Here is a 25,848-nt window from a genome sequence, read left to right as displayed (position 1 = left end):
ATGTCCTACAATAATAATCTATTATTTCTCAAAAATAAACACAAAAGAATTATTGTAAAAATTGAAGGGCCATCTCAAATACTCTTTGGAAAGAGCCAGACATAGATGAGTATACACACACATATGCATGCACATGTACACACACACACGTACGCACATATATATATGACAAGCGTCTTTGATATAGACTCTCCAGTGAATTACATGCTTCAGAATAAAGGTGTTGAAAACAGTAAAAACGTTCTTACAAATAAAAAGCAGCACTAATGGGTATAAAGTGAATATACTATTAAAAATTGTGAAGCTGGAGAATGTCGTTCTGTCTTAATAAATAACAACAATGTATATTCTATTTACCACAAATTCAAATTATTATTATACTGAGTTCTGGCTTTTTAAAAGCCAGAGTTCTGGTTCATAAAATTATGAATTTTATTGGTGAGTAAACAATGTCACATCTCAATAGCTCTCCCTCTCAGAACATTATCATATACCTTTCAAACAGAAAATTAGGAAAACATCGAATTCTTCCAGTTTCTATAGTACAATCCTTTGGGGGAGGTGGAGAGAGAGACAGAGGAAAAAGAAACAGGAAAAGCATGTTTCCAGGTTTTATCCCTCCCTCTGGGTAAGCCAAATTCTTTTGGTCTTTTAAAGGTTTAAATGTTGCCTAATATCAACCTTCTATGTTTTCTCCTTTCAGTAGTGGGTCTTGATCTACCCTCAAAAACTCCTAAAAGCAAGAAGAGAGGAAGTAGAAGGGAAGTGAATGGTGGTGGAGAATGAGGAAGAATGGTTTTCTAGTGGAGGTGGCCAGAATGGTTTCATATGTAGCACAGTTACCTGATACCATGCCATAAAAGTCTAAGCATACTTTAGTGTTTGTATTCATCCACTGAAGCAAACAGGATAAGATTTACCCAATGAACACTTACCATTCTGTCCTGGTTCAAAGATATAATTTGCAAAGCAACAAGAAGGGTTTACATATTGGCTATGATATGTGCTCATCCTGCTGAAAATTTCTTGTCCATCTTCATAACCACAGCCCTTGTATTTAATTCAACCTCCAGTTACAATGCATTCCTTCTCAGGTTATCGCAATAATATTCCAAAAAAAGTTGTTGAGATTGATACTATTACTGGCTTCTTTTTTAATTTTTTAAAAATTTTATTTATTTATTTTGAGAGAGAGAGAGAGTGGGGAGGGGCAGAGAGAGAGGGAGAGAGAGAATCCCAAGCAGGCTCCGGATTCTCAGCACAGAGGCCCACGCAGGGCTCCATCTCACGAACCGTGGGATCATGACCTGAGCCCAAATCAAGAGTCGGACACTTAACCACCCGAGGCATCCAGGTGCCCCTCCCAGAAGCCCCAGGTGGCCTCTTTATAAATGGGAGGCCCAAAGTCCCAAAGGCCGAGTCACAACTCTGCATTTGCCAGTCTGGAACAGGCTTTCAAGAATGCTATGCCCCTCCCTTGAAACACCTACTCTGGATCCACCCATCCAAACCCTGCCCCTCATTCATGGCTGGAGGCACACTGGAAAAAGCACCAAATTTGGGCTCAGAAACCCTCAGTTAAAATTAATGCATCATCTACTTATCAGCTACATGCCTCTGAACAAGTGACTTAGTCTCTATTCACCTCAGTTTTCACATATAAAATGGGGATAACATCTGTTCCACCTATTTCAGAATGTTGGGGAAGAACAACTGAGAGATTACATGTGGAAACTCACAATAAGCTATAAAGAGCCACATAAATGTCATGTATTATTCAAGGTCCAGCTTGGGTCCTACTTAATCCAGGGAGCCTTGCAGCTTTTGAACCCAGCCTACACTGAACTCCCCCTGGCATTTCTTGCCATGCTATTTATCTTAGCACTTGATATATTTGCTCTTGTATTGTTACTCAAATACTCCCCAGTCAGGAACATCTCCCCTGCACAGAACCTAGCACAGGGCTGTAAGCATAGGAGTACTCTGTCTACTACCAATGTTATGAATGAACTGGCGGGGCAGAGAGTAGACTCTGACCTTCTTGGTACCACAGTGCTCATTTCTACAAGAAAGTTTTGAAAAATGTTCACTATGGGATCCAGGTCTATTCACACTCTCATTAAAGGGTACTACTCACTGGAAAACTTTTCTCGTTAAAAGAAGAGGGTACCCGGCATCAACTGCTTGAGAGAACAGAAGTATGGCCCAATCACAGATAAGATCTCAGAAGCCCCCCAAGTCCCCCAAGTCGGGGGAATCCTGCCAACAATACCCAGAGAGGGAATAACTTGTCCCCATGTATTCTCCTTAGGTGAAGGAGACATCACAGGGAAAAATCTTGCTGGACATACTTGCATATTAGGCAGCCCTCATCTGATTTCTGTAGAAAATAAAGCATCATAAAGTTTTGCAATTTCTCCTGGGGAAGATGCGCTCTAAGTACATAGAATATTTTCCTCAGGGGTTCTGAGTAGCTTTCCCACAAATAAGTAGCACTTTACCTGATCTTTGTAAACCAGCATGCTGGGGCTTGGCCGTGGTTTGTCTTTAAATGAGTAAGTGGCTCCTTGCTTCTTTAACAAGTCCAAGAAGTCAGGAGGTACATACAGGGGAAGGTCATTTAGTACTGGATCGTTTCTTTGCACAAGAGATGGTTTTTTTCTTCCTTCGTTTTTAAAATTGTAGGTTGCTATCACTGGATTTAATAGGGATTCTTCAATAAAAGTTTTCAAGTGGTAAGTGCCAGGGATAGGCGTATTCTGTGGAAAATTGACATCATTTTTTCAGATCAGTATGTGAATGGGTAACATCCCCTAAAGCATCATTCTTAGAAGGGTCACTCTTAGTATTTAAAAAAAAATATTTTTTTGTTAACATTTATTTATTTTTGAGAGAGAGAGAGACAGAGAGCATGTGCAGGGGAGGGGCAGAGAGAGAGGGAGACACAGAATCCAGAGCAGGCTCCAGGCTCTGATCTGTCAGCACAGAGCCCAACACAGGGCTTGAACTCACGAACCATGAGATCATGACCTGAGCCAAAATCAGACACTTAACCAACTGAGCCACCAGGCACCCCAGAAGGGTCACTCTTAAGGAGCATTTCTCTGTTTTAAAGTTTAATAAAATTTTATCAAATACAGTAGACACCCTCAACAGAACAATATTTCCAGAGAATCATGATTGTTTCCTTGGTGAGACAATTGCTGAATTATATAGCAAATGGGTCATGGCCATAGTCAAAGTTTTAACTTTTTAAAAAGTAACCTCAGAGATACTAAAACTTGAGATGCAGTTGGACTAGAAGTGTCAGATCTCTCGTGAAACCATTCAGGACAGTTTCTTGACAAAAAAAAAAGTTAGCCTATTTCTGTTTGATAGATAACGACAGGTTTCTTTCTAGCTCTCAAGTGAGAAGCTAAAAAATAAGAACATGAGGCTGAGGATGAATGGGAAGATTATGTGATCTGATGGGTCCCCTAAGAGGTTTGGTACTTTCAAATCCCAACCACAGTGTGGTTGAATGGCCAGACCTGAAAGTTTAGTCACTTTTGTTTTGTAACCGACTTTGCACTTGGTTCCACCCTTAAAATCAATTTCAAGAAGGCTTTGACCTATGGGTCCCTCTGTTATTGAAGGGTATGGATAGAAAATATTTCTACAATACAGAAATGATGTCTCTTGAAAGGGGGAATTTCCTGGTTATTTTTCTTTGATATATTATCACCTTGCTTTCTTTTTTTTTTTTTTTTTTTTTTTTTTTTTTTTTTTTTTTTTTTTTATTTATTTTTGGGACAGAGAGAGACAGAGCATGAACGGGGGAGGGGCAGAGAGAGAGGGAGACACAGAATTGGAAACAGGCTCCAGGCTCCGAGCCATCAGCCCAGAGCCTGACGCGGGGCTCGAACTCACGGACCGCGAGATCGTGACCTGGCTGAAGTCGGACGCTTAACCGACTGCGCCACCCAGGCGCCCCATATCACCTTGCTTTCCTACATTGACCATGTTAAGTTCTCATAGGCTCTTTGCCATCTAACTAAGATAAAAACTGAAACCAAAAAACAACAACAACAAAATGAAACCCACACCCCTTTTTAGAATGGAGGCTTTTTCTTGTGTAATCTCACCACCATCATAAACTACACTGACCTCATCTAGATATCCTGTAAAGCACCTAGATTCCCAGTTTACTTTTTACTGCATCCAAAATTTAAATTAAATTTAATTAAATTTGGTTTGTCAGTCATATGCTGATACTAAAATTATAAATATGAGATGAGGTCCACTGTTTTCTAACAATTGTTAGCGACCTAAAGGGTAAGGACTGGTTAAAATATCAATGGGAATAAGAATCACTTGAATAGAAAGAATGAAAATATACATACATACTCGTAATGCTATTCTCCACCATCCTTCTCTTTGAAAAGATGATGTCTTCCGGGTTCGTTTCTATTAACAAACATAAAATGTGCTTAATCATTTGAGAGGTGATCCCTGGAAGTTAAATATATTTTATAAAACATTTGCTTGAAGAAATCAACACCTGTACCAAATTGGTCAGCCTGAATTAAAATGAAAGCTACATAATGATAAATTTTGCCTATAATATTTCCTCAAATTGCTATTTTATGATTTAAAGTGGTTTTAATCATCTAAATTCCCTTGGGAAAAATGAGAGTAATAAATAATCTCATCTTCCAGAGATGTCATAAGGCAAATCAGATGTTACAAAATGTGGTGTTCTTAGGAAGGAAAGAGTTATGTAGATCTTAAACTGTATTATTATAATATGCTTATGGTTCAGGTGATTGTGCTGGGAGTTCAAGGTAGAAGGGTATAGTCATCAAATTAATCTGATATTGGGATACAAATTCCTGGCTATGTGGCAAATGTTGAAAACTGCCGTTTCCTGGATTTACAAAGACTACCAAACATGTATCATATAAATATGATACAGCCAGTTCTCTCAGCTTGTCCAGCTAGCTGTGACACTAAAGAGGCAGAATGATAGAGAAGCCAGACAGACTTGGGCTTGAACACCAACTCTGCCACTTACTAGCTAGGAGGACTAGGCACATTACTTAACCCTTAGCCTTAACTCCCTCTTAGGAGTATATAAATAAGGCATACCAAGATTGGCACAAGAATAAGGCATGATACATTTAAAGACCTGTACCCACAACCAGTACTCAAAAATAGTAGCTTTTATTTTTAACATCTCACCTGCCAAATTAAAAAACAAATTATTTTTGATATTCCTTAGTTTCCAAGGACGTTCTTGTCTTCCATAGTAAGTATTCTATACCCATTTATTATTATTCCACATTCATTTCTGCCTCACCATCAACCGAACACAGTTGTTTATTTTTTCCTTTTGTGCTATTTCCACAAGGTATAGTCATTAAAATACTGAATTGTACTTTCATTTATAATGCTTTTGTTATAACGACAAAATGTAAGTTATTTCAAGCAACGATGCATTAGAAATAATAAACAATCTAATCAGTAAACTGATATAAATATAATTCATTCTTTCTATTTAGCAACTTAAATTCACTCTACTTATGAGTACCCCTGAGCTAGTTTCAACATACACTGCTGTCTGAATTTCTTCCTACATGTTCCCTTTATAAGATTTCTGTTGAATCTTCTCTGTTGCACATTTAAAGCCACAGAAATCTAACTTTCTCGGGCAGGTCAAGACAGGACTCCCACCTCTACCTAGAACCAGGAAAATAAGCAGGAAGAAGGGAGAAGTAAACATGGTACTTCTTAAGGAAGGTACTCAGCAGACACTGCTTTGTTTTGCCCCAGGCGTGATCTAAACTCCACCCATCTATCACTTCAAATTCATTTAGGGGTGAATCACTTTTACAAAAGATAGGCTAACCATCCCTCGCCCAAATATACTTAGACACTAAACGCAGGTAGTTTCAAGTATTTTATAAATACTAAAATAGGAGGCAGAGGCAAAAACGTGTGCATCAGACTAAGTAAGGAAAAACCAATCCTCTCTAGGCAGAGGGGGAAATTAAGAAAATTAAAGCGGCTGTCCAGCGCAGTTAGTAGTAGGGAAGGAAAGAAAATACAGAAAACAAAGGGCGAATGGAAGGATGAGAGAGAGCAAAGGAAGAGGAAATAGAGCGAAGTAGACCTCAGATAAAGATCAGGAAGACAGGACTACGGGTAGGTATGAGCGAAGGGAAAGATAGGAAGAACTAACAGAGGGGTGCAAAGGCCCAGCATTAGAGAGACATGGGAGTCGGTGCAGAGGACTTCAGCAGGAGATACTAGTGGGTACTGGGGGGCCTGGGGGAGGATTTCTGTACCGAGGTGACCACCGAACTGCCAGGTCCCAGGCCTTCCCTTAGGGTATTGGAGGTGAAGGCCATAACTGGCTGGTGCATGGCAACCTCCTTGCTCCCTCCGCCGTGGTTGGCGTCCGGTGGCCTGGAGGCGCCTGGGGTCCGCGAGCTCCTGAGCCTGCGCAGGGGACCCACCAGCAAACCGCCAGCTTCGCGTCGCGTGGTGAGACGAGAGGCGGACACACCGAGGCCCCGCCCCAAGCCTCGCGCACAGGAAATCCGTTCGAGGCTGTCACGCACGTGTGCAGTAAGAAAGTCTACAGGGCTCTGAAGGCGTCACGGAGCCCTGGGGTGGGTAGCTGCGCCAAGAAAGACTTACAAAAGACTGTTTGTGGGAGCTTGAGCATACCTTAATCCCCACCGGCCTTTTCCCAGATTACCCCCACCCCACACCCCCAGGCAGGGAGACGGTATGCTTGGTAGGCATACTCAGCTTTAGAGCGAAAATCAGCCTTAGCACCCACTTTTTAAGGTTGTTTCTAAACTCCTCCGGATTGAAATTCTGGGGGTGTCTCTCCTGCCTCTTGATTTGAGGAGCGAGCACTAGAGACAGTGGACTTCCCTAGCTGTGACACCAAGAACCACCCTTTCTTCTGACAGATTCTTTTCGCTTTCAACCTCTACCTGTAGCTTCTCAACCTATAAACATCCTCATCTTTACAAACTCTCCCCTCAACCTTAATAATTTCATTTGATGGAGAACCTCTGGTGTTCTAAGTACTTCACACATTACTCTAATTCAATCTTCACAACAACCCTGTTTAACAAATACTAACTCCATTTTATGGGTGAGGAAACCGAGGCTTCCTTGGACAGGTTAGCGTATATAGTTGACTGGGCATCGCATACAAGTGGCAGCGGCAGAGTTCATATCCGGGTCTTGCTCCAGCACCCCACTGACCACTGTACCAGAAAGTTTCTCCTTAACTTTCACAGATTTCAAGAGTAGGCTTTCACTTCCCATACTTTCCTAAAACCATCTTAATCTGACACGTGTACACATCTATTAAAACTGGATTTGCTCAACTAGCCAGTGACCCAATTACCAAATCCAATGGGGGATTTTTCAACTATCAAACTTGACCTCCACTTGCCATTGCTGTATTGATTACTCCACTACCTCATTCTTGAATCCCTCTCCTCCCAGGACTATCAGGATCTGACCACTCTCCGCATCTGCTGTGATTTATCGTCTATAAAGGTGATTAAATAAATCGGTACCTGCCCACACCAGGTTGTTGTGGAGACTAAGCTGAGCAAAATGTTCAGAACCATGTCTAGCATAATGCATTCAGTAAATACAGACTATCATTATCATTGCCTTTGGGACAAAAGCAAAATTCACAATCCAGCTTCATCTCCTTTCCCTCATTAAAACGTCACGCTCAGATACATACTTGGAAATCCCAAATATGCCATCTTCACGCTGTCTCCCCTTAGGCTATTTATTCCTTTTTGACAACTTGACAAACCTCAAGAGTCAACTCCTCCTGGAAGTCCTCCTTAGCCTAATCCCTTATACCCCAAAGCATCATGTGCCTATCTTCACTGGAGAATTCATTCTGACAAATCGTTGCTCCCCTAATTTTTAAACATGTCCCAAACACAGGTTTTTGTCTGAATTCTGAGTCTTCTGAACACAGGAGGGATTAAAATACTTGAATATATATGGTTGACCAGTTTCCCTGCCTATTAAATAAAACCAGAGGATGGACTAGCACAGTGCTTTTCCAATAATAATGTGCATACAAAACGTTTGGGGATCTTCTGAAAATAGATTCAGATTCTGAGGCAGGGCCTAAGATTCTATAGGTGAGTTTTTGTGAGAGACTAGTAGACTCCATCTCTCAAAATACTGAGATTCTATGGGGCGCCTGGGTGGCTCAGTTAGTTAAGCGTCTGATCTCAATCTTGCAGTTCATGGGCTCGCGCCCCACATTGGGCTCTCTGCTGCCAGTGCAGAGCCTGCTTGGGATCCCCTCTCCCTCCTTCCCCGCCCCTCCCCCACTCACGCACGCGCGCGCACGCACACACACATACTCTCTCTCTCGAAAATAAACAGGCAGGGGCGCCTGGGTGGCGCAGTCGGTTAAGCGTCCGACTTCAGCCAGGTCACGATCTCGCGGTCCGTGAGTTTGAGCCCCGCGTCAGGCTCTGGGCTGATGGCTCGGAGCCTGGAGCCTGTTTCCGATTCTGTGTCTCCCTCTCTCTCTGCCCCTCCCCCGTTCATGCTCTGTCTCTCTCTGTCCCAAAAATAAAAAACGTTGAAAAAAAATTAAAAAAAAAAAAGAAAATAAACAGGCACTCTCTCTCAAAAATAAACATTACCAAAAATACTGGGATTCTAAATTCAACAGAGCCTTAAAAAAAAGAAAAAAACTAAAAGCGGGGGGGGGGGGGGGGGGGGGGGGGGGGGGACAACCAGGCATCAAGTTTGAAATCAAGAACTGAAATTATAAGGCCAAAAGGCTAATAACCAGAGTTTTCACAAATGTTAAGAGATTAAATCAAGTCTATCACTGTTCCTCATTTCACTTTCTTATTTTGGCTGAGCCTGTAAAACTGGCTCAGCAGACTAGGGACTGGTACTCTAGAGACTAAAGGAATATGATGAAAGGTACAGAGAAGTCTAGAAACCCATACAAGGTGTGAAATAGAAAAGAACATCTAGATGAGAAAATAGTTTTGCGTATCTCAAAAATAGAAACAGCATAGGTCAATGACTTCCAGGACTTCACCAGTAAGACAGATTAAGTATGTAGGATAAACAAAATGTCCTCTTAAGAAAACATAGTCTTGTACAGTATCACTGAGAAAATTTTAAGATTTATTTTCAAGTTATCATAACAGCAGTTTTAAAAGGGAGGATGCATTTGAGAATTCAAGAATACACTAAGTAGAGGTCAACTGCCTGTTAGGCATCAGATCTTTAATAAAAATTTTGTAAAATACATCCTGAAGTATGGATCACTTTTATTAACTGCAGTAGTGATTTATGTTAGAATTATCTGAGAGCATGGGGCGCCTGGGTGGCTCAGTTGGTTGGGCGTCCAACTTCGGCTCAGGTCATGATCTCACGGTTTATGAGTTAGAGCCCCACATCAGGCTCTGTGCGGACAGCTCAAAGCCTGGAGCCTGCTTCCGATTCTTTGTCTCCCCACTCTGTGCCCCTCCCCTGTTCATGCTCGGTCTCTATCGTTCAATCATGAATAAATGTTAAAAAAAAAATTATCTGAGAGCAAACATGTTACAGATGGTACTAGGGTAAGAATTATCAATTACCATAATCCTGCGATACTAAAAGAGGCAATATGGTTAAGATTTGAACATAGAACTAAAGCGTTCAAAAATAGTCCTGAGTTCCATAAGATTATTGTAGGAAGTGGAATGGAGATTTGCATCCAGCTCAGTACGTGCCAAACATGACCCACTAAATTATATAAAACTGCTCACTTCAATTTCCTATAAAAACAAAATGCCAATTTTGTGACTTTTGTGAATATTAGAACATAAAAATCAGTATGATATACCAAAGTACCCCTAAATAGTGTCCCCTTCCAACCTGTTAACCTAGGTAAACTTCAAAATGTAGGGATTGGAAAAACTGTTGGAACTGTGAAAGATTAACTCTGACCAACTCCCTCATTTTAGAGTCATAACTGGTTTAAGAGCGTAGTAACATCAACTGAACACCTACTGCAAACGCCAAGAAATATGCTAAGTACTTTACCTTCGTTATTGTAAAAGTCAAGTTAAAAACCAGTTGGCTCAACTATACCCATTTTGCAGGCAAAATAACTGAGGCTTAGAAAACACTGACCTCTTCAAGTTTTACACACAGCAGTGATATGAACACTGTTGAGATAAAACTCCAAAGCCCATGTTTAATACACTGGAGACTACTGTGACTCAACACCCAGGCATGTTAATCTTTGCCCCAAATACTTTGCTGGCCTTCCTTTTCACTTAATTATTACATGTAATGAAGGTCTTTCTATTTAATTGATTGCCTGCCTAGCATGTAATAATGTAACACCCCGTTAGGATTATCAATGCCTGTAACTTCGCTCTAAAACCTACTTAGTTCCCTTTTCCTTCACTAACCATCCACTTTTCTATTTTCTGGTAGAATAAAGGTATTGAAATAGTCCAAGATGGGCAATAGCCTGCCAAATGAATTAACCCCCTGGGAAGATAAACCTTGTGGCTACAATAATCAGATAACAATTATACTTAATGTTTTAATCTTGGCTCTGGTTTACTATGGAATTTTGCATTAAGTATTTAAAAGGTAGCTAAAACAAACAAACAAACCCTGATAACCACTTTTTGAGCTTAAGATTATAAAGCAATGGTTTAGAAGCAAGCAAAAACTAAAACCAGAAGTGCCAATCCCCTCCTAAAGATAACTTTTTTGTAAAACATGTTGCAGATAGGCAGGACAACCCAAAGTTCTCTTTTGCCTTATGAAGAAGAAAAAGCACTATGAATAAAACATTAGCAAATAGAAGTAAAAGCATAATGACACCCTCCCCTTCTTTTGGATTGTTTTTTGTAACAAATATTTTAAAAAATCATTGCATGGATGAAGTTAATACGGAGAAGTGGATATGCCAAAGTTGAAGAGTAAGGAAACACTAAACACCTACATTATGCCAGTTCCCATGTTACGTACACTTACAAAAAGTTTTTTAATCTTTCACTTAAACCTTTTGAAGGAAGTATCATAATTTCAAAACTAAACACAATCTAGAGAGTAAAAACAAGCAAATAAAAACATCTAAATTATACTAAGTAAAAACCACCCCACTTGATTCTCAAAATTGACCTCAAGTTAATTAAATGACTCAGATTCAGAGCAACAGTTGGGTAAATTGTAATTTTTTTATTGGAAAACAAATATACAACTTGGAATGGATTTGAGGCAAATTGTGCCATAAGCAGATTTTCTTTAAGTGGCTAAACAAAGTTTAAAAAGCAAGTTAACAATAAAAGAAAATGTTTCTGGTACAGGACCAGCAGTACAAAAAAATAGTGTACGAGTACCTGGATAATACACCCGTTTTGCAATAGTGCAACTTTTAAGTACATATTGTTGACTGTCCATAGTCCACGCAGAGTTACAACTCCACACTTCAACAACAACATGCTGACAATTCCTAAAGAAAACTACTTAAAAAAAAGGCATAACCCAGATGTTCCCTCGTTTGACCAACTCCATCTAAGTTTAGATGTGCAGAAGGGCTTAGATATATCCAGAGTAAGCCACATGCAACATGTTACTTGTTCATTTTTCTAAAATAAGGTTTCAGGACAATGACAGTAAGATAAGGGAAGAAAACATGGAGGAATAAGTCCTAATTACTATACATGCATATTTTTTGACAGCAGGGGGAAACCTTTTACAGATAAGTTACAAACAAAGAAAAGGCAAATAAACAATTTTGTACAAGAAATTTAACACATTCTGTACAATGTCTTCACTTTGCTGTCATCATTTGTACAAACTCTGAAAAAGAAGAAGCACACAAGAAGTGTCAATGGCAAAAGACTGACAAAACCAATCATATTACTCAATATCTGAGCAGTCTCCATTTCCCCTTTCTTTCCTCAAAAATACCGTATGGTACAGAGGAAAGCTAGTTTACTTAGACTGTCAAGGCTGGAACTCCATAAACTAAAATTACTAAGGATCATTAGCCAATAAACCAAATTAATGCTTTTAATAAGCTATTGTAAATAGAAGCGTTCTTGCTCTTAAGTTTGGTATAACATGGTAATTTTGAATGGAAGCATAAGTAAACAGTTTTAGACTAAAGCGAATTAGAGGAAAAATAAATCCAATGAAGGAAAGTCACCTTAATTTCATTTTGAGGATCCTGAAATAATTTTAAAGATTTTCAAACTGTTCTACAATCATTATACAAAGATCAATTCAGCAGTCTGCAGTACAATGCTTCTCAAACTTAGATACTAGGTATATGGATAGGACCAATAGTAAACCGTTCTAAAAAAGTTCTCAGGTGATGATTTTTGCCTAATCCATAGAAAACACTCTGAAAAGCTAAAGGTTTATAAATATAAAAACCCATTTTATCATCTTTATGAGGGGGGAGGTCCCTAATTTTGACCTATCAGATACCTAACAAACACCTATAACTTAAAATCAAAGTGCAGAAGGAGGTAGTGAAAGACTTACCTTCATAGTTTACTTGACCATCACCATCAATATCTGCTTCCCTGATCATTTCATCAACCTCCTCATCTGTTAACTTCTCTCCCAGGTTTGTCATCACATGGCGAAGCTCTGCTGCACTAATATAGCCGTTGCCATCCTAGAAAAAATTTAGTATAATAAGTAAAATTACAGACTCATAGGGAAAAAAATACACTTTAGAAATACATACCAACTAAAAACAATCTGTAGTTGAACTATAAATTAAAGGTCACGGAGGACAAAGCAGGATAGCCTACACTGAAATCACCATTTCTTAGTTCCAAAGTCAAGTGATGCCTTCTTGCCAAGAGTCATCCTCAAAATTTAACAAATCCAATCCCTGAATACCTACCTTATCAAACACACGGAATGCTTCTCTAATTTCTTCTTCACTGTCTGTATCTTTCATTTTTCTTGCCATCATTGTCAGAAATTCCGGGAAGTCAATTGTGCCATTTCCTGAAATGGTTTGTTTAGTTGAAATATTACAACAGGATTTAAATAACCCTCTTTGACTCCCCCTCCCCAAATAAACCCCCAATTAAAAAAAATTTACCATCAGCATCTACTTCATTAATCATGTCCTGTAACTCTGCTTCTGTGGGATTCTGCCCAAGAGATCTCATTACAGTTCCCAATTCCTTTGTTGTTATAGTTCCATCACCATCCTTGTCAAATAGTGAAAAAGCTTCTTTGAATTCTGTTTTAAAGAGAGACCAATCCAAATGTACAAATTAACAACAATGAAAAGTAAACTCCTAAATGAAATCAATTAATCAATTCTTAAAAGCAAAGATATATATGGAGGTAGCACCTGAAATCAGCTTTTGATTCCTAAAGAATTAGGTGCGAAGACCTTGTGATATTTCAAACATCTTTAGCTAATCATACCAATATGTTGTTCATATTGACATATCAGCAATTTTTTTCACCTAAAATCTTACAGAGAGAGCTCCAATATCAAGAACAGATAAGAGTCAAAATTATTCTGGATTGAAAGAATCAAAACTTCTCTATTTTCTACTGAAGCTCCAAATAGAAAAATAAGACTATGGTAGCAGCATGTGTTTCCATAGAGCAACTATATGCATTCTGTCTGAAGTAATCCTCAAAAGTTAAAATTAAGCCTATTTAAGAACCTACTAATTTAAGAACAAAAAAAACTTTAAACTTCAGAACAATATGCAATAGGCTAGTTTCCTTTTCTGAGATCTAAGGAACTATCACCAAATAATCTATAATGATACTAACAACAGGATGATCAAGATATGAATGGTTAGTTTTAGCTAAGTATTGTATTACTAAGAACAAAGATAATTTAGACCTTTATTTAGAATATAAAATCCCAAGGGTGCCTGGTTGGCTCAGTCAATTAGATTGTCTCACGGGTTCATGAGTTCGGGCCCATCAGGCTGTCTGCTATCAGGGCAGAGCCTGCTTCGGAAAACTGTCTCCCTCTCTCTCAAAAATAAACATTAAAAAAAAAAAATTTATATATGTATATATAATATCCCAAACTTTTAATATAGTGAAATATATTATTATCTTAGATCTTTAAGATGTCTTGTGAAATTATGTTCCTTTTAACTCACCACTGCATTACATAGAAAGCTGTTGGAACAGCAGTCCAGAATTCCTGGCTTCATCATTTATTTTATAAACTAAAGCAGAAATTAAATTTGGTAATGCAAGATCATATAAATGAGCTAGTAACAAAACCAGTATTTTCTGGTAGGGTGCTTTTTAAAAAGGTATCAGACCCCATCAGCATGCAAATCCAAAAGCAGTTCCAAATTCACAGCACTAAGTTCCCTCAAAATATCTATCCATTTGAAAATGTGTACCTGACATGTTTTAAGAAATAGTGTGCTTCCCTCTTATATAATCCCATGTCCTACTCCTCCCAGTTTCAATCCATCATAATCTCTTCACTAGTCTCAACTACTCTTCCACTGAAGACACATGTATCATGTGTCTTAAGTTTAAAACTAAATTCAAACCCTGTATTTTCTCTTAGGTGCCTGCCCTTATCTTCCCCCAATCTTGGGAAGCACCATCACTGACATTTCTTCTACGAATCCACTATTACAATTACTTCCAGCTCCACTCATCAGTTGAAAATGCCAAGTCTACCAATAACGATCTAGTTGCTCAATCGAACAATTGTGCTTAAGTATGTGAGGCCATATAGCATAGAAACTAAAAAGCAGACTTTGGAACTCAACCACTTGGGTTAAATAATATCAGCTCTGCTACTTACTAGTAATGTAACCTTAGGCAAGTTAAGTTACTACCTCAGCTTCCTCCTTTTTGTTAAACAGGAATAAGTGAACCTACTTACTAAGTTTATGAATTTAATTGATAAACATAAAGCACTCAGAGCTATGTCTGATAAGTGTCAAGAAAAAGATGATCTCATTTTCCTGCAGCATCCAAAACACTGAAAAAATTCTAAACTTCTCTTGGCTTTCACAACAGTACTTCAGTTTACTTCCTACCTTACACTGTCAAAGGCTCTTTCTCCCATTTATCTCTCTCACATGTAGATATGACCAATCTTCTTATCCCTTTTCTTCTCTCTGGCCATTTCATTGATGCCCACTTTTTTTTTTTTTTTGGGACAGAGAGAGAGACAGAGCATGAACGGGGGAGGGGCAGAGAGAGAGGGAGACACAGAATCGGAAACAAGCTCCAGGCTCCGAGCCATCAGCCCAGAGCCTGACGCGGGGCTCGAACTCACGGACCGCGAGATCGTGACCTGGCTGAAGTCGGACGCTTAACCAACTGCGCCACCCAGGCGCCCCGATGCCCACTTATAATGAAGACTTCTTTAGCCTACTGGTCTCTCTCCTTAACATAATACAGTAGTTCCCCCACCCACAGTTTCACTGTTGTTTCAGTTACCAACACCAACTGCAGTCCAAAAGCAGGTGATCTTTTTGGCATACTGTCAAAGTCAATAGCAGCCTAACACACTACATCACAATGCCTACCTCATTCACTACACTTCATATCATCACACAAGAATTTTATTATCTTACATCATCATAAGAAGGGTGAATACGCTATATGAGAGACCACACTCATGTTAACTTATATTACAGCATATTATTATTATTGTTACTGTTGTTCATCTTTTATTGCCCCTAATTTATAAATTAAACTGTATCATAGGTATGTGTGCATAGGAAAAACTAGAGTTTGGTACTATCAGTGGTTTCAGGCATCCACTGGGGTCTTAGAATGTATCCCTCCCCACCCTATAGTACCTTTATTTTGGACTTCCTAAAAGACATCGCCCCTGGCTGACCCCAAGTAAGACTTACAAAAAAGAATTCTATATTCCCCAGCAACCCTAGGAATGCAAGCAGAAGACATTTTTAACTCTTTCCCTCTGAACACTGCTTCATTCCTTTTACATCTCTACAAGACATTATCTTGTTTCATGGCCCTGTCATCTTTTGCTTAGACCATTACAACAGCCTTCTAACTGGATTCTTTATTTAAAATTACCCACAGAGACACCTGGGTGGCTCAGTGGGTTAAGCATCAAACTTGGGCTCAGGTCGTGGTCTCACAGATCAGGAGTTCTAGCCCCCCCATTAGGCTCTGCGCTGACAGCTCAGAGCCTGGAGCCTGCTTCAGATTATGTGTCTCCCTCTCTCTATGCCCCTCCCCCGCTTGTGTTCACTCTCTCTCAAAAATAAATACTAAAAAAAATAAAACAAAATAAAATAAAACTACCCACACAACTATCTGGTGCTATTACTACTTTTTTAGATTACCACATTACCTTCTTCTGCTTAAAATCTCTTAACTGTTTAGCTTTAGACCAAGTTATCACTGACTAGTTGGGCAATTTACTACATTCAGTAACAAGACAATTCCATTCCATTTAATATTGTTTTCAGACAAACTCCCCTTGTTTCAGAAGCTTAGTGGCAAAGAATTGATTTTTACAAAATTAGCATATAATAGATTAACTAGATTGACTCAATGACAAAAACAGATCAATAAATCCCACAAGTAGTAGAATTTGAAGACATTTCCATTTTACTCAGGTTGTCCCCCAGTCCCAAGCAGGACTTAGAAATACTGACTAGAAATGCATAAACTACTAGGGTTTGAACACATGGCATCTATCATCTAATAACTTAAGTCACAAGAAAATTATCTTTATGTATAGATGTACACCATTCTAAACAGAAATTCCCATGAATGACTTAAATCAAATGCCTGTTTACCAACTTCCTAGTACTTAGAAAATTCTGAACTTAATAATCTCACAAAGGGCATGTATCAGACTTTTGTTGGCACTACGTAAACTAAGATTATTATTTTTATCAAGTAAGTTTTACCCCTACACTGGAACTTCAAAAAAGAAAAATTCTTGTTAGGTTTTTCTTATTAGTCCCCTAAATGTCAAACACCAACAACTGATATCACGGCAGGGTCATCAACAAAATTAACTTGTTAGTAAGGTCACACTGGACTCTTCTGGATTGCCTTTTAAGACTAGGTAATGTGAACAATTCCAGTAACTTCACCTAAACAGACATGCTTTTTCTACATTATTTGCTGTTAGAATTTCTAAACAAATCTGAAGTAGTAATGGTTATCATATGGAGATAAAAATAGCTTAAAAAGTACCTTAGTATATTCAATGTTGATTTATTTATTAAGCTTGTTAACATTTCATTTTTTGATAAGGACTCTAAAATGTTACTAGCTCCCAGTGATTACAATTTATCAGGATAAAGAAAATAATTTGCCTCCACCTCAAAGGTGGACATTAAAACAATCAAATTAGGAGGAAGGGATTTTCGAAGGAAGAGGAATAACTCTTAGGATACAGTAGATGGTGTTCTGGAACATGTTTAAAGTGTATCCATTCTTCAGTCCTTACTATGTGGGAGGCACAGGGGATACAAGAGGCAACAAAAAGGTCCCTGATCTCACAGGGTTTTATTTTAGTAGAATAAAAGCATTGGCTTCTCTAAAGGTTCACTAAACCTGGGGTCCAAGGAATGGTTTTAAAAGCCTAGGAAGGGGCACCTGGGTGGCTGAGCTGGTTAAGCGCCCGACTCTTGATTTCAGCTCAGGTCATGATCTCGTGGTTTAGGAGTTCGAGCCCCACATCGGGCTCTGTGCTGTCATGATAGTGTGGAGCCTGACTGGGATTCTCTCCCTCCCTCCCTGCCCATCCCCTGCTTGTTTTCTCTCTCTCTCAAAATAAACAAACAGAACAATAAAAATAAATAAAAGCCTAGGAAAATGCAGGGTAGGAACAGAATCTAAAATATAAAATAGATTTTCTCCCATCCCCACTGGAAATTTAATTATATCATGAAAGTCAATGAAAAGACCACATTTATCCTAAAGTGAATGCTCCAGTGAACTGCTAGAATTCTTTATGAAAATGCTATCAGTCTTTGAAGACTGATCCTCATCTATTTAATAGAAACAAAGAATTTTGTTTTGATAATTAGTTGTATGTGTGGTTGGGAGGGCAATAATGAGCACCAGGTATGTGACAGATACCTCAAATGATACATTTGAAAGTGAACATGCTGTGTTATATACAGCAGGAATAACTATCTGACTAGGAATACCAAGAAATGAAAGGCAGACAGGGAGGTAAATGTATTAGAGAAGAATTTAAGACCGGAAATATTAATTAGCCCTTCAGATCCTAAAGGAGACATTATTAAAAACAACAACACTACTTTAGAGTAATTTACATTTCATGGACACATTTAAGATAATATAAATGAACAAAGAAACTATTTCCAAAGCTCTGCTTGACTGCTTCAGCACTCAGTACATGCAATTTATCAATCCCAGAAAGCAATTCTCAGATTTAAGTCAAATTCACACAATAAGTAAAAATAAAACTTACTTATATATTTGGTCCTTAATGCTAAGGAGCTTTCTACTCTACACAGTCCTATGAAATAGTATTTGTGATGAATGTTTGAGGAGACTAGTGATTTCTGGGTCCTCCAAATTTGTGTTTACATTGGTGGGGGCTTACTTTAAATGGGATATATAGTGGAGTTCCAACTGGGCTTCTCAGTTTTCTCTAGCGTTAAAAAAAAAAAATGCTTTAGCGATTTGGAACACTTCAAACTTCTTGCCTACCAGGAAAACTGGTAGTTAAAACTGCTTGATACTTGTGTTAATAAAAGTCTGAAGAAAGTAAAGAAGAGTTTGAAAAGCATTTTAACACTACAATGAATTAAAAAAAAAAAAAAATCTTTTGCTAGTTTCTCCAACATTTTGATGTTAACCAGCCATCACAAAGTGTTAGAATAAAATCAAAAGTACCAATATTTAATGTTATCACATAAAGACAACATGACAAGTTTCACGTAACAATTTCACTTATTGCCATAGCAAGATTTAAAAGCTCATTTCAATAGCTGTTACTGTTCTTTAAGACAAAATTCAACTTATTACACATTTGTAAAACAGAATGATTAACTTTTGGATTTAAGTCTTTCTCTAGAGATAATGGTTATCTCAGATTGATCCCATGTGCAATTCTAAGGTTAAAATATTAGCTACTTTAAATTGGGGTAAATTCAATGTTCCCGTCCTGATTCAACATTTCAAGTTACCTATTAATTACTACTTGGCTCTTTTCTTCTTGTGAAGAGTAGTCTGGAGTTGGCAGTGTTAAAAACTACCCAGAATTCATGTCTGAAAGATAATCTTCAAGAAAAACAAAGACCACCACCACCAAGCTCCAAAGTATATACCCACATAGCCAAAAAACTTGCCTTAAAAAAAATTTTTTTAATGTTTATTTTTGAGCGAGAAAGCACTAGGTGGAGAAGGAGCGGAAAGAGATGGGGGACAGAGGACCCAAAGTGGGTTCCGCACTTGACAGCAGTGAGCCTGATGTGGGGCTCGAATTTACCAGCTGTGAGGTCATGACCGGAGTCCAAGTCTCAGACTCAGCCAACTAAGCCAACCAGGTGCCCCAAAAACCTGCCTTTATTTACGGTTAGCTCCATACATCTTTCACAGGCAAGCGTACCTTCTCATTTGACAAAGCAGATTCAATTACTATGTTACATTACACTCATTTGTTACTCTCTACTGCATAGAGCAAAGCAAACTGAGTGTGTGTGTGTGTGTGTGTGTGTGTGTGTGTGTGTGAGTGATAATTATTTTTTTTAACGTTTTACTTCATTTTTGAGAGAGAGGAGAAAGAATGCCAGCGGGGCAGGGGCAGACACAGAGAGGGACTGAAGATCCAAAGTGCACTCTGTGCTAAGAGTGGACAGCCCGATGAGGGGCTTGAACTCACGAACTGTGAGATCATGACCTGAGCCGAAATCATACATTTAACCGACTGAGCCACCCAGGCACCCCCAAAGTTAATTCTTTCATACAAATAACTTATTTTGAGGTTGGCTATTCACTTTATAATGAAATCTAATGGGTACAATTTATTATTTCTTACCTGCAATCTGCTCTTCAGTCAGTTGGTCAGCCTACAAAGAGATCACAGAGATAGGTAAGTGACTTCAGAGTATACAGATTAGCAGTTAAATTAAGAAACTTTAAGAAACAAGTTTTAAAACTTTCAAGTTTCACCTTGTACCATAAACTGCATTTAGTCTAACATTCCTTAGTATGAGCAACAGAGAGAAAATGCACGTGAAAAATGAAAGCGTCTTAACCAAGTTTAATATTTAAACCAAGCTATTATTTCAGAATACATATTGAAGTCCAAATTTCACAAAAACTGAGGGGAAAAAAAAGCAATTTGGCATACTAGAATACTAGAGAGTTTAAATGGAGTTGTTATTCTTCTAAAGCAAGGATAGAATCCAACAAAAACATTATTTCCTTTCTCAAAATTAGGATACCTAAACTTAAGCTCACCTCCTCTGTTAGATGAAAACCACTATTAGAAGAAATGTCCACTGAACCAAAAATAATGTCCAAGGACTACATTCAAAGTTACCCCTATAAAAGGTTAAACACATCATTTGGACATGAAAAGGATTTTCCAAACCTTAAAAAAAAAAAAAAAAAATACTAAGTGAAAATCCCATCTATTATAAAGATAAAACTCCAAGCTGTCCTAGTTGAGGCAACAGGAAAGCTCCAGTTTTTACTTCTCCTCACCTGCCAGGCAACTGCAGGGAATCCAGGATTCTAACCACTCGAACTACATTATTTACTAAATGTTAAATCCAGCTATCCATTTTCTCTTGACTTTTAAAACCCCAAAGTGAACCTAAGGTTTGTGATTTTTTTTTAACACTGAGAGGAGTTACTTATTTTTGCTTAAAAAAAAAAAAAAAAAAAAAAAAAGCCCAGGCATTTGCTAAAGTCCATTATATACATGGTTTTTATTCAATCTTCATAATAACTGTATTGGTATCATTCTTTATCATACAGATAGGGAAAGAGGTTCAGGTTAAATTTCTGGGAGGAGTTCAAAATTAGTACCTAGTAAAGTCAGAATTAAACAAAAAGGTGTTAGACATACTCAATACCTCTAAGTTTTAAATGCAGAGTACCATAATTTATAAACATATCTAAAAAATACCAAGGCTTCTTGTGCTTCATGTGGCCTTCATCCTGGGACATTTCACCACTTACTAGTACATAAACCCATGAAACAACCCATGTGGTACTGAGAACCCAGAACAAGAAACTACCTTCTAATATCCTTACCCATATGAAATCAAGCATTCTGTAATTAATCCATTCTTTTACTGGTATGAAAGAATAAACACTGCCTGGTTTCACTCTTTTAAAGGAACACAGCTCTGGAAAAAAAATACCTTAATATAGAATAATAACATCACATTTTTTCTAGTGGACAGCATGACAAAATGTGGGAAGGACCCAGAAAGCTTGAAAGTTTCTCTCCCTGCTCAACAATTTTCATTTGACCTCAAAGCAAACTCAACTGGTTTCTATTTAAAAAAAGAAAAAAGCCAAAGGTCTGCTATCTTAAAATTGAAGAGGCAACAATTAAGTTCAAATGCAGAAGTTGAAAAAAACCCCAACTTGTATCCTTCCAAATCCCAATCTTCCACCAAGTATCTGATACAAAATCAGTCCTATGTTGTTTTCCCTATGGAGTAAGACTTAAAACACAGTAAATCCACTGACTTGATGTTTATTTTGTTAGAGACTATAAAGGATTTACTTCTAATCCAATCCCATTTTGCAGGATTTCTATCATTTATGAAGAAAGGGCAGAGTAGACAAAAAAGGATGGTGTTTTGAGTCATTGGACTAATATCCTAGAGCTTTGCCACTTAATAGCCATGTGACCTTGGACAGGTTACTCAACTGCTCATAGTCAATTTCATCTGTACAATACCTACCTTACAAGGTTATGGTGCACAGTAAGAAACTATGTGAAGGACCAGCCCCAAGAATTCAATGATAATTATTTTATTTATGTTAACTTATCAAAAAACCTACAATGTTAAATATGAACCTGACTATAGTCAACTTCCACACAGACATGCATGGCATCATTATCTCGTTACAGACAGTAGCAGGGCCCTCATTAAAGATCTCACAGACTGTATCATATGCAGGTATTTTGAAGTCTATTTTCATCCGGCTATACTTTGTCTTTTATACCAGTCATCTTAACTCCACTCTATATTACCAGATTACTTCTTATGAAATACTTTGGAGGATCAAAATATACATAAGCACATGTGCTTCTCTTGTCATGTAATATGGAGATGCCTATTTAAAATTTATCCTTTCTACAAAGTTAAGTTCAAAATGTATTATTGCCACATGGAAGTTTATTTCTTAATTTTACTTTTCCCATCCATTTACAATTAAAAGCACTATATTGTAACTTGGCATTCTGTTTGATAGTTTATTCCTTAAAGCTTATTTGTGAATTTTTCTAAGAATGTGTTTTCTTAGAGGTAGAAAGCAGACAAGATGGCATGGGGCCATTACATTTTGTTACTCAGCCTTCAAAGTGCTCCTGGATTTTGCTTGCATTGTTTCAAGAAACTTAAAGAAACTTTTGTATTTACTACTAAACCAGAGTTCAAGCTTTTAAAATAAACTTTATCAGCAACATTCAGATTAAGGCCTACTAAAAGCAAAACTACACGACTCCCTAGCACTCTAATTTGTAAGCCTTTTCCAACTACATGCAAATAAATCTGGTTCTTATTTCTGTCTATGGAGAATGCCATTTTCTTAGAAGAACGAGAAGAATTATACTTTCGGGAAAACTCAAGTTCATTAACACGTGTGTTTATCTCAGTTAAGTGAAGAACAATCCACTAGAGAGATGACTAGTTCTTACTCCTTTATTTCTACAATTGATAGAATTTCTACTGTTCTGGTCACTACAGAGAAAGCTTCCAGGCATAGCACGCTCTCAGGTTCCACATCAGACCTACTGAAGTACAATCTGCATTTTGAAGAACCACAGGTGATTTGTAAACATTGAGAAACACTAATCTAGACTAATGTGTGACCTGAAAAGTGAATGTATTATGTACCTACTAAACATTTCCTAACTGGCATTCAAAAGTAGACATGGATACTCTTGGAACTTATCTAGTGAATGGCAGTTTAAAAATAATCCAAAATTCTTATTTGAATAGACGAATCCATAGGCTTAAAACGGAACACAAACTTCTAGCTTTCATTCATTCCTCTTAATTCCAAGTATTAGATACAACAAAGGCTTACTAAGTTTCTTCCACATTTCAGAAGTCAGGGTATTTATTTTACCTATATCAAAATAGTCTTTAAATTATTTTAGTAAACATATAATTCTGACAGAACAGTACTATGTAGCATCATATAAAGAAACCACTAGAACAAATTATTTCACAGAAATTAGGATCTTTACTAAAGGTCTAATTTGATCATTATAACTAAATCTAGAAACTTCTATATATTTTAACAAGGCCATAGTGGATTTCCTCAGTTTAACAGAGATGCCCTTGCAATAATGATTATTTAAACAAGCACAAAAACTTTCTACCTCTTCACATCTTTTACTTATCAGTTGGGCCCCAAGTCTTCTTAAAGCAATCCCCCACCCTTTCAATGAGCATGTATCAACTACATATAAACCCAAGAACTATGGGAGCAATCTTATTCCGCTTCCACACAAATTTTTATTCTATAAGTTGATAAGAGTCCTAATTTTAAATCTCCAGGTTTTAGAATTATGAAGTTACCTTAAGACAACTTCCTAATTAATTTTACATAACAATGACTGTCAATCGAACGCACCAATAGTGTAAACAGGAACTACAAAAGCTTACCCCTGGCATAGGACCATGAAAGCGTACATACATAACAAACTGCATGCATTACCAAGAAAATCTATTCGAGCTCCCGATTCAATGATTAGACTGATTAGGAAAAAACTTTACCATTCATTTGAAAACATTTTTAAAAATTTACCCCACAATTTAGAATCTTGATTACATGCATATAATGTACACCTTGTTTCACCTAGAAGAGTAAATTCAACTAGTATATTCAAATCCAGAATAATTTAAAATAATCACAAGAGAACCAGTGCATCAAACTTAAATAATCACTCGTTTATCCAAGGCGAACTCCTCGCCCCACACCCATACAGGCTGGAGGTTTCAGTTGGCAAGAATTCCCAACTCCTGCTTAAGATGTCACCTTGCCTTCTGGACACACCCATCGCTGTAACCACTTGGCAGACGTTAACACAAAATAGGTATTGCAAATTACCGCCCTCATTAGATTTTTTTTTTTTTAAACAGGAAAAAAACCAGGAGTTCCGGTCTCAAGAGACGGGAAGATACTTTTAAACTTCCCTGCTCCCCCCGCCCTCGGCATATTCTTGTTATCACTACCGTATTTGATACCCATTACTGAATAAACGAATTGAACTGCACGTTAAGATGGTCTGGCAATTTCTGTAAGGAAATACGACTCATTTTCAAGGGGGTGGGAGCGGGGGCAATTCTGTGCATGTGGTTCTTTGACATTAGGAGTGCACGTGAGTACTCAAGAATAGGATATAGACACTGGCTCTTTCCAACTACTGCGGGAGGATAAAAGCGACTTTCAACAGAACCGCAGTCACCCCAAAGCTTGCTTTCGGTAGGTGAACAGGAAACGCCTTTCAGATCCAAGCTGGAGCTGATTACTTTCTCTAACAAGAAGACGCGCACTGTAAGGATGCGACAGACTTCAGGTATGCAGCTCATTTCAATGACAAAGCCACTTAGAAGAAGAAAAATTTGTTTTCAATTGTCCAGCCATGGGTGGTGGAAAAGGCCCAGAGCCCAAATGGAGCGGAAAGATCAGGATTCAACGAGCTTCCTTCTCGCCACCAGAGGGGGGTGGGAAACTGCCGAGGCCGCCCTCCCCCACCCATCCCCAACCGGCGGGCCCCGCAGCGCCGCGGGCCGATACCTCCGCAGCCCTGCAGGTGCCAGCGCAGCAGCTGGGGCGCAAGCCGAGTCAAGCGGGCGGCGGCCACGGCCCCGCCGCCCCGCCCCCCGGCCGCTCCCCGCGCGGCTCCGGCTCAGCCCACACAGCGCGCCGCGCCCACTCGCGCGGCCCCCCGCACCCCCCCCTCCACCGGCACGCGGGGGATGCGGGCTAACGGCGGCGCTGGCGCTCACCCCGGGCCTCGCGCTCCCTCCCGCCCCCTCGGCGCATGGCGGCCGCAAGCGGACAAAGGCGCTTCCTGGCGCCAGCACTAACCGTCCGTTGGGCTTTTGAATCCAACCCCAGGACTGACCTTTCGGGATGCCAGACCCGAGGCTTTTGCCCCCCACCCCCCGCCCTTCCACTCTCTCGCCTCCACCATGTGCTGGACTACCCCTCAACCCGGATCTATGATCCTCACCCAGCCAAGCCCCTGAGGAGCTTCGCTGCCTCGTAGGCAATGCTCCCAGCCCCCAATTCGCCGGGGGACACCTCCCTAAGAAGGATAAGGATGGGGGAGCACCTGCGACGCAACCGCCGCCGTGCCCCCAGTCTCTTTCGCGCCATCTCTCTGGCAAAGACCACTCCTGATGGGTGTGGGGGAGCAGAGTTCCCTTTCTTTCACAAATTCGCTTCAACCTCGCCCCCCCCACCTCAGGCTAAGCGTCGGCAGCTTAGCGACGCACTCACCATGCTGCAAGCGCTACCGGTCTCCGAGAAGCGACCACACAACCACTCAGCTCGCTCGCCCTACTCGGACTAATTCTCCTCCTCCGCCCCCAGCGCCTCATAAACACCTCCCTCCGCCAGATCCCTCCGCCG

At 39.1% G+C, this 25,848-nt stretch overlaps 2 protein-coding genes across 2 annotated transcripts in view; both read right to left on the bottom strand.

The window, feature by feature from the left end:
* Nucleotides 1-6,536, bottom strand: part of STPG4 (sperm-tail PG-rich repeat containing 4) — a 46,340-nt gene extending 39,804 nt beyond the window's left edge. Inside the window, 3 exon segments of the mRNA XM_058684190.1 lie at nucleotides 2,502-2,759; nucleotides 4,387-4,446; nucleotides 6,327-6,536. Of these exon segments, the coding sequence (XP_058540173.1) occupies nucleotides 2,502-2,759; nucleotides 4,387-4,446; nucleotides 6,327-6,404 (396 nt within the window). The 5' untranslated portion in view covers nucleotides 6,405-6,536.
* Nucleotides 6,537-11,227: 4,691 nt separating this feature from the next.
* On the bottom strand, nucleotides 11,228-25,826 carry CALM2 (calmodulin 2). Its single transcript, XM_058684187.1, has 6 exons — nucleotides 25,717-25,826; nucleotides 20,051-20,081; nucleotides 13,136-13,279; nucleotides 12,932-13,038; nucleotides 12,562-12,697; nucleotides 11,228-11,871 (listed from the first exon to the last, which is right to left on the bottom strand). The coding sequence occupies exons 1-6, from the start codon at nucleotides 25,717-25,719 to the stop codon at nucleotides 11,843-11,845; spliced, it is 450 nt and encodes a 149-aa protein (XP_058540170.1). The 5' UTR covers nucleotides 25,720-25,826; the 3' UTR covers nucleotides 11,228-11,842.
* Nucleotides 25,827-25,848: the final 22 nt, after the last annotated feature.

This window comes from Neofelis nebulosa, chromosome 9 (genome assembly GCF_028018385.1).
Source record: "Neofelis nebulosa isolate mNeoNeb1 chromosome 9, mNeoNeb1.pri, whole genome shotgun sequence".
Taxonomy (NCBI): Eukaryota; Metazoa; Chordata; class Mammalia; order Carnivora; family Felidae; genus Neofelis; species Neofelis nebulosa.
The sequence above is the reverse complement of the archived record's forward strand: the minus strand, read 5'-3'. Positions and strand labels throughout refer to the sequence as shown.

What these genes read in the sequence shown, in the direction of transcription:
- CALM2 (XM_058684187.1), bottom strand. An exon ending in CATTCCGTGTGTTTGATAAG is followed by an intron (nt 12,698 to 12,931) that starts GTAGGTATTCAG and finishes AATTTTTTCTAG; the next exon opens with GATGGCAACGGCTATATTAG. An exon ending in TGGTCAAGTAAACTATGAAG is followed by an intron (nt 11,872 to 12,561) that starts GTAAGTCTTTCA and finishes CTTCTTTTTCAG; the next exon opens with AGTTTGTACAAATGATGACA.